The 14,735-nt window shown below is 53.6% G+C and overlaps 1 protein-coding gene and 1 long non-coding RNA gene across 2 annotated transcripts in view; one reads left to right on the plus strand and one right to left on the minus strand.

The window, feature by feature from the left end:
* Nucleotides 1–14,509, minus strand: part of LOC144754118 (butyrophilin subfamily 3 member A3-like) — a 602,932-nt gene extending 588,423 nt beyond the window's left edge. The window contains exon 1 of the mRNA XM_078641685.1: nt 14,043–14,509. Within this exon, the coding sequence (XP_078497811.1) occupies nt 14,043–14,281 (239 nt within the window). The 5' untranslated portion in view covers nt 14,282–14,509. The remainder of the gene's footprint in view (nt 1–14,042) is intronic.
* Nucleotides 5,984–7,197, plus strand: LOC144752938 (uncharacterized). Its single transcript, XR_013594148.1, has 4 exons — nt 5,984–6,060; nt 6,149–6,397; nt 6,481–6,569; nt 6,668–7,197. It is a non-coding gene; the product is annotated as an uncharacterized LOC144752938 (long non-coding RNA).
* Nucleotides 14,510–14,735: the final 226 nt, after the last annotated feature.

Raw genomic sequence — 14,735 nt, forward strand, 5'->3', positions numbered from 1 at the left:
ATGTGTCCACATGTAAATTTCTGAAAGAGTAAGGAAAGAATGTAAAAAATGAAAAGCGCAGTGAACATCTGCTGCTCTTGTTCTGTTGATTTTGTGAGGTCTCTGTCTATTTTTACAACAATTGCATATTCACTGAAATGTTCTTACACATTTGCCTGCGAGCCAGACTGGCCTGCCTGCTTGGCGTCTGTCGTGAAGACATTTCTTATCAGCTGGTTTAATTAACTGTTAGAAAGGCGAACCCGGGGGAGGCAGAAGATGTCTGACTGACCACCCCTAGGTCCACCCCTCCGTCGAGAAGTAGCTGAGCGTTAGCGAGAGGCCTCCTGGGCGAGGGTCCTCTCCTAGGTTCGTACAGCAGAGTAATCACACCACTACAAATGGACATCACACAAGAGGATAAGTTCTTAGGCTTTTATCAAGAATAAAAGGTTGCTTGTCTTCAGCGATATGTACAAGCAGATCGGAGGATCTGTAAAGTCTCGTGATTCAGGGACAGGGTAGCGGGACAGTCTTAGTACTGGGGAAGGAAGGGGTACCCTGCGCACAGCTCTCAATCCTCGAGCCGGGGGGTTCCGAGATGTTGGGCCGCGGCAGCACCAGCAGGCCTCGAGGTGGTTACGGCGAGGATGGGCCGCGGCAGCGCCAGCAGGCTCCAAAGATGGTTCAGCGAAGATGGACCGCGGCAGCGCCAGCAGGCTCCAAAGATGGTTCAGCTAGATGGACCGCGGCAGCGCCAGCAGGCTCCAAAGATGGTTCAGCTTAAGATGGACCGGTTCCAAAGATGGTTCAGCGAAGCTAGACCGCGTCAGCGCCAGCAGGCTCCAAAGATGGTTCAGCGAAGATGGACCGCGGCAGCGCCAGCAGGCTCCAAAGATGGTTCAGCGAAGATGGACCGCGGCAGCGCCAGCAGGCTCCAGAGATGGTTGCAGGTTTCAGGGAAAAGAGTTCGTCTCGGGGTCAGCCGCGACAGCGTCAGCAGGGCTCTCAACTCAGGATACAACTGGCATCCTACTCCGGGGCTGGCCCAGATATAGGACTGGAGTCCTTTGATGTCCGGACCCTCGCGCCTGGGGTCAGAGGGGCCGGGATGATGGTGTCCAGACACCCGGCAGGGGGGTGGAGCCAGCGCCCAGGGAGGCCGGAGGGCGATCGATACCAGGCGTCCGGGGACGGCTGGAGGGCCATCGAAACTCCCCTCCTCTTGGATCCGTTGAGTGGCCACTCTGCCACCCGGGGGGATCTTGGTGCCTCGATGTCGGGGCTTTGCTGGGGCCTTGGCCGGGGCCGAGGCCACGTGCTTGGAACGTGATGGGCCCAAGATGGAGTCAAGCGAGGCCTCGTGCTTGGAACGTGATGGGCCACAGATGGAGTCGGGCCTGTAGGGGTGGTCCGGAGCGGTAGCCGGACCGGCAGTGTTGGGGCGTGCAGGGTCCGCCATGTTCCAGGGGAGGAGAGCCGTGGTGTGTCAGGGGGGTTGCTCTCGCCGGTAGTTCGTGTAGGGTCGGGCCAAGGGGGCGCCCGTGGCCCGATGGAGGGCCGAGGTCGTCCTGGGCCCGCCATGCGGGGAGGGGTAGGACCACGCCATGAGGCCGGGTCCAACACTCGTCCCCCCCAGCTGAAGACAGGGGAGAGTCACCCATCTTCTTGGGGGTTCTCCTCGCTGAGGCGGAAGAACAGGGACAGGCCATCAGCATTGGCGTGGTCGTTGCCAGGGCGATGCTCCACAGTGAAGTCCATCCCTTGGAGGGAGATGGACCATCGCAGTAGCTTCGGGTTCTCGCCCCGCATCTGCATCAGCCACCGCAGGGGCTGGTGGTCGGTCTGTACCCGGAAGTGGGTGCCGAAGAGGTAGGGCCGGAGTTTATTTAAGGCCCACACGACGGCGAAGGCTTCTCTCTCAAAGGTGCTCCATCGTTGCTCCCTAGCCAGCAGTCGCCGGCTGATGAAGGCCACGGGAAGGTCGATTCCCTCAGGGTTTACTTGTGAGAGGACCGCCCCAATGCCGTGCTCTGAGGCGTCTGTTTGGACCACAAACTCTCGGCTGTAGTCGGGGGCTTGGAGCACAGGGGCGGTGCACATGGCAGTCTTTAGGGTTTCAAAGGCTGCTTGGCACTCTGGGGTCCAGCGTACCTTTTGTGGGAGTCTCTTGGAGGTCAGTTCTGTTAGGGGCCCCACAATGCTCCCATAGTTTTTTATGAAGCGCCGATAATATCCTGTGAGCCCCAGGAAGGCTCGGACAGCGGTCTGGGTGACCGGGGGCTCCCAGGCCCAGATGGCGTCAATCTTTGGCTGGAGGGGAGCCACCTGGCCGCTCCCTACTTGGTGCCCCAGATAGGTCACGGACCCTTGGCCGATCTGGCACTTGCTGGCTTTTATTGTTAGTCCGGCCCGTCGGAGGGCCGTCAGGACCTCCCAGAGGTGTGCCAGGTGCTCGTCCCAGTGGAGGCTGTATACCGCAATATCGTCCAGATATGCGGCACTGAACTCTTCTAGCCCCGCCAGCACTCTATTCACGAGTCTCTGGAAGGTGGCCGGGGCGTTTTTCATGAAGAAGGGCATCACTTTGAAATGGTAGTGGCCATCAGGGGTCGAGAAGGCAGATCGCTCTTGGGCACCAGGGGTGAGGCCGATCTGCCAATATCCAGCCGTGAGGTCGAAGGTGCTGAGATACTTGGCGGCCCCCAGGCGATCGATCAGTTCATCCGCCCGGGGGATGGGATGGGCGTCGGTCCTGGTGACGGCATCCAGCCCCCGGTAGCCGACACAGAACCGGAGCTATGGGGGTGCGCCGGGGGCGCCGGCTTTAGGGACCAGGACAATGGGACTGGCCCAGGGACTGTTGGAGGGTTCGACTACCCCCAGAGCTAGCATCTTGGCAACTTCGGACTGAATGCAGGCCCGAACTCGGTCAGGAACTCGAAAAGCCCGGTGGCGAACAGGTGGGCTGTCCCCAGTGTCTACATCGTGGACACACCACCGGGTGACCCGGGAGTGAGGGAGAATAGGTCTGCAAATTGCCCCAGCAGCTTTCGGCAGTCGTGGCGCTGTTCGGGGGCCAGGGTAGAGGAGAGCATGACCCCTTCGACGGAGCCGTCCCTCTCGGTGGAGCTCAAGAGATTTGGCAGAGGCTCCGAGTCGTCTTCAGCTCCGTCATCTGTAGCTAGCAGTAGGCTCAGTTCGGTGCGGGCAAAGTGAGGCTTGAGCCGGTTGGCGTGCAGATCCCGGAGGGGGTTCCGGGGGGACTCCATGTCCACCAAGTAAGTGACGGGGCTCTTGCGCTCCACCACTTTGAAGGGCCTCGTCCATTTGTCCTGGAGGGCACAAGGTTCGACCGGGGACATGACCCAGACCTGCTGGCCCGGCTCAAACTCGATGGACGAGGCGTTCTGGTCATACCAGCGTTTCATCTCCTCCTGACTGGCCTCCAGGTTGGCCTCGGCAAGTTCCCGGAACTTTCGAGTCTGGTTGCGGAGGGTCAGGAGGTACCGGTAGACGTCCGGGGGTGCATCTTGGACAGCCGTCTCCCAGCCTTCTTTGACCAGGCTGAGGGGACCTTGGGCAGGATGCCCATACAACAGTTTGAAGGGGTTGAACCCCAGGGATTTCTGAGGCACCTCTCGATAGGCGAACAGGAGGCAGGGAAGTAGGACATCCCATCTGCGTCGTAGCGGCTCTTCTAGGCCCTTGATCATCCCCTTCAATGTTCGGTTAAACCGCTCTACAAGTCCATTTCCTTGGGGGTGATACGGGGTGGTGAACTTATATGTAACCCCGCACTGTTGCCACAGGGACCGCATATATTTAGATATAAAGTTGATGCCCCGATCACTCACGACCTCTCGGGGGAAGCCGACTCTGGAGAAGATCCCCATTAGCGCTGGCCCCACCACAGGGGCCGTGATGGTGCGGAGGGGGATGGCTTCTGGATAGCGGGTGGCATGGTCCACCAGGACGAGGATGAAGCGGTGCCCCTGAGAAGTGCAGGGGTCCAGGGGCCCCACGATGTCGATCCCCACTCGCTTGAACGGGGTGGTGACCACGGGAAAAGGCTGGAGCGGGGCTTTGACTTTCCCCCCGCTCTTCCCGCTGGCTTGACACGTCGGGCAGGTTCGGCAGTGATTGTTCACGTCGTTGGGCATTTTCGGCCAGTAAAAATGGGTCACCAGGCAGCTGTAGGTCTTGTCCTGCCCTAGGTGCCCGGCGAGGGGCACGTCGTGTGCCATCACTCGGGTCTTTTCATTGAATGCTATACCCTCAATCTTTGTCAGGAAAAAGTCCACATACTTTTTCCTTAAGCCTTTTCTACAAGAGGTGGATTTGTATTTAAGGGATACCACCGATTTTTTAACAAAGATTGAGGGTATATCATTTAATGAGGAGACCCAAGTGATGGCGACACTAGATGTCGCATCACTATACACACAAATTCCCCTAGAGGAGACACTTGAGGTGATGGAACTATACCTCGAACAACGAGATCGTCCCCATCGGGTTCCAACCCAATTCATTATTCAGCTGGCAGAGGTGACCCTAAGAAACAACTATTTTAAATTTGAAGATAAGTTCTATATTCAAATCAAAGGTACAGCTATGGGTTGCCCTTATGCTCCTGAGATGACTGTGCTGTATATGGCGCAATACGAAAAAAGATTTGTTCAAAACAACAATCCTTATAAGGCAAACATTCTACATTGGTTGAGGTACATTGACGACATCTGGCTCCTGTGGCAGGGGAGCCAGATCGAGCTCAATGAATTCTATGGCTGGCTTAATACCAGACATAGTGACATAAAATTCTGTATACAATCAAGCAAAACAAGAATGACCTTTCTAGATGTGGAAGTCAGTGTACATGATCAAAAACTCAAAACATCATTATACAGAAAGGACACTGTCAAAAACACAATTTAACATTTCTGGAGCTCGCACCCAAAGAGCCTAAAAGAGAATCTTCCCTATGGGCAGCTATTGCGCATCAGGAGAAACTGTACAGAGTTGTCCGATTTTGAAAACCATGCAACATCCTTCTGTAATGCGATGACCAAAAGGGGTTACCCCAAGAAATTGTTGAACCATTAAAAAAAACGGGCAAGGTTCACGCCAAGGGATACATTGTTGCAAGTAAAAGAAAAGAAAGAACTAGAAAAACTGGTATGTGTGACCACGTTTGGTCCTCAAACTAATCAGTTCAAAAAAATTGTGCTCAGAAATTGGCACCTACTAGAGAACCTTGAGGTCCCCCTACAAAAACCAATATTCCCCATTAAGAAAAACACGAGTATTGGACAACAAATTGTTAGAGCAGATGTCTCTATTTCCAAACTGAAAAGTGACCTAATTTCCCAATGGAATTTAAAAACCGATACAGGGTCATCGCAAATGTGGCAATTGCGTGGCATGTAATCATACCATTGAAGGTCCAGAATTTACCCATAATGGAGTTAGGTGGAAACATGAGCAATTCACTAATTGCAGAACCAAAAATGTAGTGTATGCCATCCACTGCCCCTGCAGTAAAATATACATTGGCAAAACAAGCCAGCAGGTGAATGCTAGAATAACGCAGCACAGATCACACATAAATAATAAAGTGTCCACAGCACCTATGGTGGAACACTTTCTGGAAGAGAAACATGGGGAAAATGACTTCCAATGGACTGTCTTATCAGTAATAAATGCCTCAAACTGCTCTTCAAATATAGAAACTGCATTACTGCGCAGGGAAGCTTACCTAATAATGAAATTTAACAGCACAATCAGTGGTTTAAATAGCATGAGCGAAATAAACAGAATTTAACATTGGTGAGATGGGTAAAGTGTTGCTAAGCAAAATAATGCTGTACACCACCACCCCTTGGCAACACTACCATCACAAGTAAATTACCATGCATGTGGAAGGGGGAACTACATAACCCATAATTCACAGGGGCGGCATGAGGTCACCTGATTGATCACATGACGCCTTAGAAATGCAAAAACACAGAACACAGTGAATGAAGTCGACATGGCGTCTGCGAGAGGCGACTGACTGTTTGGAACATAAGCATCAAAATCGCGGTAAGTGCCACACGTCTGACATTAGTTTAAATAAATAAAACGACTGACGAAGTAGGATACTTATGGCCACACTGTTATTTTGTTGCAGAATGCAATTGAAGAACAGTTTGTTTGTTTAAACCGCACCCCACCGCTGAACTGGTCGGAGATTACGAGCAATTATCAGCTCATTCAGGTAGCGCTGAATCTCACTTCCAGCTTACAACATTGATTCACGACTGTAGTCCTGGTAGTAAAAAGTATAATGTTTGATTTTCTGAATAAAAGCCCCCTGAAAGCCCACGTTCCACAGCATAAACAAGGTTCAACAGTACTTCACGAACCTCGCCCTACTGAGGTATGTAGTTCCACCATTGAGATACTTGTTAACTGGCAAAGTCGAATAAAACACTGATAGAGGTTAAATATGTTTCCCTGCAGGCAGATGGCGGATGCCCCCTGCACTCTTTAATACATTGACAAACACCGGAATACTTAAAAAGACAAGATATGGCAAACCATTCATTCAGGTACTCTTAAAGGCACTATGGTAGAAAAGTGCATTAATTCAAACAGAGATAGATCCTTTTGTAATGATTATAATGTTGTCAAAACGTTTTACTTGTAGATCAAAATAGCAAAGCCCTGAAGAGAGTTTGGTGATTAAATACCTGGACTCGAAATGCGTCGGCACAAGCCTCGTAGTACAACAAGGCGCAATGATTCATACTCATTTTGAACCGACAAGCTGGTCTTTTTTTCTAAAAAAACTTCATTGTTTAAAATGTATTTATGTTGTAAATCTACTATATGTATTGTTGAATTGAACTCTATCAACCTGCATATGTGTTTTGACAATTATCATTTCATCACTGTATGTTAATTGTTTGTTTGTTATAGATATAATTTTTTTTATTAACTATGAGATTGTGGTATGTGAGTAGAAGTTGATAAGCCAATGGTAATCTTTTTTCACGAACAAATATATGTTCAAAAAAATGAAAATAATGAATGGAATGATAATTAAATTTCCATGGTAAACAGAAGAAACGTGTTTATCATTGTTGCTTTCAGTAATTGCAAAAAACAAAAGTTATGAAGGATAGGCGAATCTCTTGTATTTAACTTAAATTGGCCCTGCTTATCCTTGGTCCCCTCGGGCCTAACTCCCCCTTTTTGCTAGAATTTATTCGTTCACACGGCGCTTTGTTTGAGGGACTGTGCGGCGCTTTATTACCTCACGCGGCGCTTTATTTGAGTGACTGTGCAGCGCTGTATTTGAGTGACTGTTCAGCGCTGTATTTGAGTGACCGTGCAGCGCTGTATTTGAGTGACCGTGCAGCGCTGTATTTGAGTGACTGTGCAGCGCTGTATTAGTTCACACGGCGCTTTGAGTGACTGTGCAGCGCTTTTTTGAGTGACTGTGCAGCGCTTTATTCGCTCACACAGCGCTTTATTTGAGTGACTGTGCAGCGCTTTATGTGAGTGACTGTGCAGTGCTTTATTCGTTCATACAGCGCTTTATTTGAGTCACTGTGCAGCGCTGTATTTGAGTGACTGTGCAGCGCTTTATTCGTTCACACGGCGCTTTATTTGAGTGTCTGTGCAGCGCTGTATTTGAGGGACTGTGCAGCGCTGTATTTGAGTGACTGTTCGGCGCTGTATTTGAGTGACTGTGCAGCGCTGTATTTGAGGGATTGTGCAGCGCTGTATTTGAGTGACTGTGCAGCGCTTTATTCGTTCACACGGTGCTTTATTTGAGTGTCTGTGCAGCGCTTTATTTGAGTGACTGTGTAGTGCTGTATTTGAGTGACTGTTCGGCGCTTTATTTGAGTGACTGTGCAGCGCTGTATTTGAATGACTGGGCAGCGCTGTATTCGTTCACACAGCACTTTATTTGAGTGACTGTGCAGCGCTTTGAGTGACTGCGCAGCGCTTTTATTCGTTCACACTGCGCTTTATTTGAGTGACTGTGCAGCGCTGTATTTGAGGGACTGTGCAGCGCTTTATTTGAGTGACTGTGCAGCGCTGTATTTGAGGGACTGTGCAGCGATTTATTTGAGTGACTGTGTAGTGCTGTATTTGAGTGACTGTGCGGCGCTTTATTCGTTCACACGGCACTTTATTTGAGTGACTGTGTAGTGCTGTATTTGAGTGACTGTGCGGCGCTTTATTCCTTCACACGGCGCTATATTTGAGTGAGTGCAGGGTGCACAGAGTTCCTGCGCCGGGTGTGGTTGGGGGTGGGGCAGGAGACCAGAGGCTCTTCTGAGAGGCGCTATCTTGCTCGACCGGACACGACACGCTCGGCTGGGGGGCTGGCGGGGGTCTTTGGGGGTGTCTTGCACCACAGCAGCGACGGGGAGCAGGCGGCATTGCACATATTACAGAAGTCTCCTCTCTGGGGTCAGCGGCTCTCGGGGGCAGTCTGGGGTTCTGTGTGATAAGATTTGTAAAAGAGCTGTGCTGCAGGTATGATTCCTGCTTTTATATTCGGGGGTGCTGGGGATTGTGATGTGCGCCCCCATAGAGCAGGGTTGGGCTCTCATCGCAGTGTTAGGGGTCCATGGAAAAGGGGCTCCACGTGCCCGAGGTGGGCAGCTTCTAGCGCCTCGACAGGCTCCCACCGGGTCAGTGAGGCTGGTTCAGAGCCAGCTGCGGGGCAGTTTATTTATTTATTTATTTAATGCGATTTTATATAGCGCCTACATTACCCGAAGGTGTCAGAGCGCTGTACAAAAGAATCAGTTGCGTTTGCAAGAGTTACATAAGAGATACAAACAGAAACAAGCATTGGAAATGCAATAGGTCTCGTCTTTGATTAAGTTATTGCTTTGCTAATGGTATTGTATAGCTAAGCAAATGGCTTTAACTTAATGAAAGGCGAGACCAGTTGCATTTTTAATGCTTGTTATTCTTTATTTTCCTTTTCCAGTGTGTTCCTTGCTGCACTAGAAGAGACGCCAACGACACTGCTCCAAAGCATCATTCATCCAGAGTCTCACCTTTTAACTTGGATTCAGCAAATGAAAAAATAGGTATCTGCGTGTTGCACTGCAGGGTGCCATTAACACTTAATTATTGCATCTTAATATTGTGATGATAAGTGTTTTCTATTGTTTGGTGTTTTGGGGTACATCATGCCTGCACAAGAACTGAGACGAGAAAGATGAGTCAGAGAAGTTATGCCTGCAGCAGCAATCTCTGAGGCAGATACATTCCGAATTTATCTTCCTGTAACTTGGCCGTATGTTTCTCTGTATTCAGAGAATTCGGCCTTTATCACTTGTCATATTACATAGTTCATACATTAAACAGCTGAACAGGGCATTTGCAGGGCACATCTGGCATCAAACATTATTCCAGAAGTTAGAGGTGAGTGAGTGCGCTGACCCACCGGTATTCAGAACTGAAGCCACTTTGCTGCAGGGCTCTGTCCATTAATAATGTCCTATTACTTACCGGTAATCTTCATTACTCTGGGTCCCGTAGTCCTCGACACCTTCATACTGAACAAGTGGAGATAACCATCTCCCAACAGAAAAAAAGAGCAGAGGCATGCTGGGACCCTAATTACTGCCCCTCCCACCGGGAGTACATAAGCAGTACTTACCCAGCATCCCGTCTGTACAACCAAGCCCAGACAGGAAGGCCGGCCGTCCGGGAGGGAGGGAGGGGCGTATGAAGGTGTCGAGGACTACGGGACCCGGAGTAATGAAGATTACCGGTAAGTAATAGGACATTACCCCCAGGTCCCTCCGTCCTCAACACCTTCATACTGAACAAGTGGAGAATACCAAAGCAGAAAACCCGGCCTTCCGCACGCACAAGCCCACCCAGGAAACCACAACAAAAGCAGCCACCCAAGGGAGCACCGAGAAGGAGGAAAGGAAGACCGCAGGAAACACCCGGCCCGCAACCCAGAACAGGACAACAGGGACAAGGACCGGAGACAAAGGAAAAGCCCAGGACGGCAAGAAAAGGAGGCTGCCAATCCGAGAAACCAACAACCGGAACTCAGACCAGGACACCAACACCAGCCAAAACAACCCACCGGAGAAGACCGCCAAGGCCAGAACAAGCAGGAAGGGCCACAGGACCAGGCAGACCCACCAGGAAGACGAGACAACCTGAAGAAGCCAAAGAAAGACAAGGCCAACAGAGCGCAGGCACAAGCACCCAGCCCAAAAAGAAGGAGAAGCACAGGGCCGAAAATACGGCCAAACTACCCAAAAAGAAAGGACTCGAGCCCAAGAGAACCGAGGAGGAAAACCGGCCGAGAAGGCCCAGGAAGCAACAAGCACCCAGGAGCCGAACAGGACCGAGAAGCCGGCCCAAAAGACAGGGACGGGGAAGAACCCCACAACCAAGTCAAAAGCCCACCAAACAAGGAAAGGCAACAAGACCGGAAACCTCAACAAAGAAAAGAAAACCAGGTCGGAAACAGAGAAACCAACCAGAAGCCCAGAAAACCCCAACCCCAAAAGGAGGGAACACAAGGCAGAAGGGGAGCACCGAGCAACCGGGAAACCCCAGCAGCCGCCCAACGGAGGACAGAAGGCAGCAAAAGAAGGCGCCCAGAAAACACAGGAACGCCCAGGAACCCCACACCCAAGCCAGGCCGGCAGCAAGGGCAGGAGCAGCAGGAAAAAGAAAGCCCAGGGAGCACAGCACCCAGACCAACACCACAAGGCCCCAACTCAGCAACGCCGGAGAGGAGCCAAGCAAACCTCAAAAAAGAGGACAACAAACGCCAGCACAACCGGGAAGCCAGGACCAGAGCCAAGCAACCCGACCACGCAGGAGGACCCGCAGGCCCAAACAAAACGCGGGAACGAGTCCAAGCAGAGCCCACCGCACAGCAAAAAGGGCAGGGAGAAACCGGGGACCCCAGCACACCACCGCCAGAACCACACAGAAGGGTGGAAAAGAACAGAGAAAACCGCCAAAGTGGAGGCCAGAGGAAGCAGAGGGCCATAAGCAGAAGACCCCAGACAACCCGCAGCCAGGAGGGATAACCCCACCGAGGCAAGAGCACCACAGAATCACACCCCACCGAGAGAGAGGAGGGGGGAGGGCACCCAACAGCCCCACAACGGGAACCAAGGCCGGAGAAAACAAGGGAGGCAGAAGTGAACCAGGACACAAAAACCAGGAAACGCACAGCAGAAAACCCCCAGAGCAGGAAAAACAGCCAGGAAGCCCAGGAGGCACAGCCCGAGGACAACCAGAACGAGCAGGAAGCCCGCAGACCACCGGAGGCAAAGGGCCCAACAAACGCCCCAACACAGGCGAAAGAAAACGCCAAGAACCGCTAGCAGGAAAAAGGCCCCGAAGGACCCAGCAGGGTGCGGTCCCAACAGCAGAGCGCCCCGCCAGGACACAAAGAGAGCCCAGGCAAGGACGCAGAGCCCCAAAAGAAGACCAACACGCAAGAGCAGAAAGCCCTAGCAGACACCCAGCACAGAAAGGCAGCCCAGCCCCAGGCCACCAACCGGGAGAACAGGAGACCCGGAGAGGGGAAAGGCAAGGGCGCGGCACCAGCAAAAGACAGCCAGGCACACACAGCAGCGGCAAGAACACCAATGCCCAGAGAAAACACCACCGGAAAGACAACCCGGGGCGAGGAAGCACCAGGGCAAGAAGAGTAGGCTCCCCACAACCCCAGACAGAGAAGCCAAACCCACAGGAGGCCCCCAACTGGGAACAAACCAGTCAGGCACCCAGGCAGCAGCAGGTCAGAAGAAGGGGAAACAGAAACGCAACCCCAACAGACACCGCCGCCGAGGAAGCGAAAGGCAAACCTGACACCAGAGCAGGAACCCTACAAAGGGCAAGGCGGAAGCCGGCAGGGGAGACCCCCAACAACACCGGGAACCCCAGGAGCAAGCACAGAGAGGGCCAGCAAAATAAAAGGGAAACAGCCACCACAGAGGCGACAGCAACCCACGCCAAACAGAGGCAGGCCACCAAACGGCAAGAGCGAAGACCATCAGCACAGAAGCAGCCAACGAACGCCAGGCAGGGGAGAGAGCCGCACCCGACGACGGGGCGGGAGCCGTGAGCCCAACTCCCCGACCGGCCACCATCTCGCCCCCCCCCCCGGAACTCGGGGCCCGACAGGGGAAGCAGCCCGCCCACTAGGGTGGAAGGGCACACCGGAGGGGCGCGGAGAGGGCGCAACCCCATGGGCACCGGCAGACCCAGCCTTCACCCCCCGGGAGGGAGAGGTGGGCCAAGGCAGCAAACCAAAGGGAGAAGTAAAGGCAACTGAGGGGCAATGCAGACCAAAGAGCACCGAGCCCGGAAACAGGCCAGTAACCCGAAAGACAGGCCAGCCACGCCAAACAAGGAGAAAGGGGCGAGCATCATCAGCAGAGTGGCAACACCCCCCCAGACCACAGAGGGCCGGAGAAGGGGAAGAGGCAGCGGAGGTAAACCCCACGCAAGCCACCTGACACAGCACCACCAACAACGAGCAGCCCCTCAAGACAGAGGAACGGGGCGAAAAGGAGCCCCCGATTCACGCCGAGAGACGAAGCGAACCAGCAGCAGGCACAACCACCAACGCACCCCAGCCCCGGGAGAGCGACTCAGCAGGTCAGCCCGGAGGAGGAGGAAAGCAGCCCGGACAGGAACAACCAGAGGAAACACAGCCCTCCAGACGCAAGGACACGGGCACCATACAGGCAGAGAAAGCGCCCCCACCAAAACAGACACCGGGACAGACACCCAAGGGCAGAAGGAGGGAGGCGGGGGCAAAGAACCCCAGAGAACACCAGGACGGAGAGCACCAAGGCCGCAGCAGGCAACCCAACAGAACGGGCACCCACAGGAAGCGCAGTCGCAACCCAAAGCCTACGACCAGGGCAAGGAGAGGACACGCAGGCACCGACAGAAGCGGGGACTCTTCAGCGGCAGACTGCAGGCAGCGAATGCAAGAGGCCCCGGGTGCATACCCGCAACCCCAAGAGGCACAAGCAGGAACCGAAAATGACCACCGCAGGACACAACAACAGCGTCAGCTGGATCCGAACCCATGTCCAGCGAGATCGTCAGCCACCACAGGGACAAGACTCAACATCGGGCCACAGCTCCCGGCCGAAAAGCAAACAGAGCACCCTGGAAGCTAACACTCCCAAGCAAGGGCTGGCGGCACACCGAGGCGAAATGCCCACACAAAGCGAAAAACCACTCAGCAGCTCCAGGAGAGGCACGAACTCACCCCCTCGGCAAGGCACAGGTCAAGGACTGCCGCAGAAGCCCAGCTGAAGAAGCACTGCGCGTCAACCGAAAAGCCATAGAAGCACACTGAAAACCTTGCAGCCACCCACCACATGGTTTTACATGAGCAGGTCATATGAGTGCTCAATTTGAGCCGGTGGTCACCGAGCTTAGCACCGGCACTCAATTATCAACACAGGTGCCGTATATAAGCACTGATGAAGGACACATACATTCATGGCACGGTCAATTGAGTGACATGCCCGGAACCACAGGGTGCCGATCCAATGCAGAGGCTCGAACTGGGCTCCCCAGCTTGGAGATCAGCAGCTCAGGCCATTATGTCACATTCCCGCCCTGCAGGAGAAACGACAGGAACACCCGACCAACCTGGAATGAAAACAGAGGGAGACAGCACAGAGGGAGAGAGCGTATGTACAAGACCCTGCAAGAAACCATTTGACCCAAACATGAAAGGACAAGTGGAAACAAGGCATTAGCCAGGGAGACAACACATCCCCGAAGCACATACATGGCAAGAGCAGAGGAGCCACACAACCCAGCCCCCAGCACCCCGGGAGGAATGCCGGAACACCGACAAGATCCCCCCCTACCAGCTCAAGGCGCAGGGCACCCACACGCCTCAGCAACACACAGGACGAGGACGAGGCACAGAGGCACGAACCCAGGCTCCAAGCACCAGCGCCGGGCGTGCAAGCAGAGAAGGCAGCACTGAAGAATACAGAAGGGGAAAAAAGAGACCGCTATACGGAACTCACCCGAAGGAAGGCCCGACCCACGAACCAGGGCCCCCCTTCACACCAGCCGCAGGCGCACAGCAGGCACCACTCCAGGGCCGGGCAGGCCGCCGAGAGGATCCGTCCAAAGAAATCCAACGTCCGCGTGAAGGAAGACCCAGCGCCACCAAGCAGGCACTCCAGCACACGCAGAGGACACATCCAGAGGCAAATACAGCGCGTCTCCCATGCAGCCAGGACCCAGGAAGACCCGCCCCCATTACCCGGAAGCGACCGCCAGAGGCCGGCGCACCAGCCGCAAAGGGCCGGCCCGCTACCACAAAGGAAATGGAAAGGAAGAAAACCAGCCCCCCCAGCAAGCCCGGCAAGCCAGGAGGCAGGACAGCAGACACCCCGACCGCACAGCCAGGCAGCCGGACGGGGAGATCCAGGAGAGGGAAGCCACTCAAGCCCAGCAGGAGCAGCACCAGCAACCACAGCAAACTTCTGTCGACAGACAGAAAAAAAGAACAGACAGGATGCTGGGTAAGTACTGCTTATGTACTCCCGGTGGGAGGGGCAGTAATTAGGGTCCCAGCATGCCTCTGCTCTTTTTTTCTGTCGGGAGATAGTTCTCTCCACTTGTTCAGTATGAAGGTGTCGAGGACGGAGGGACCTGGGGGGTAATGCTTCGTTGTTTACAGGAGCCTGAATTTAAATAGTATTTTTACACAC

This window comes from Lissotriton helveticus, chromosome 5_1 (genome assembly GCF_964261635.1).
Source record: "Lissotriton helveticus chromosome 5_1, aLisHel1.1, whole genome shotgun sequence".
Classification (NCBI taxonomy): domain Eukaryota; kingdom Metazoa; phylum Chordata; class Amphibia; order Caudata; family Salamandridae; genus Lissotriton; species Lissotriton helveticus.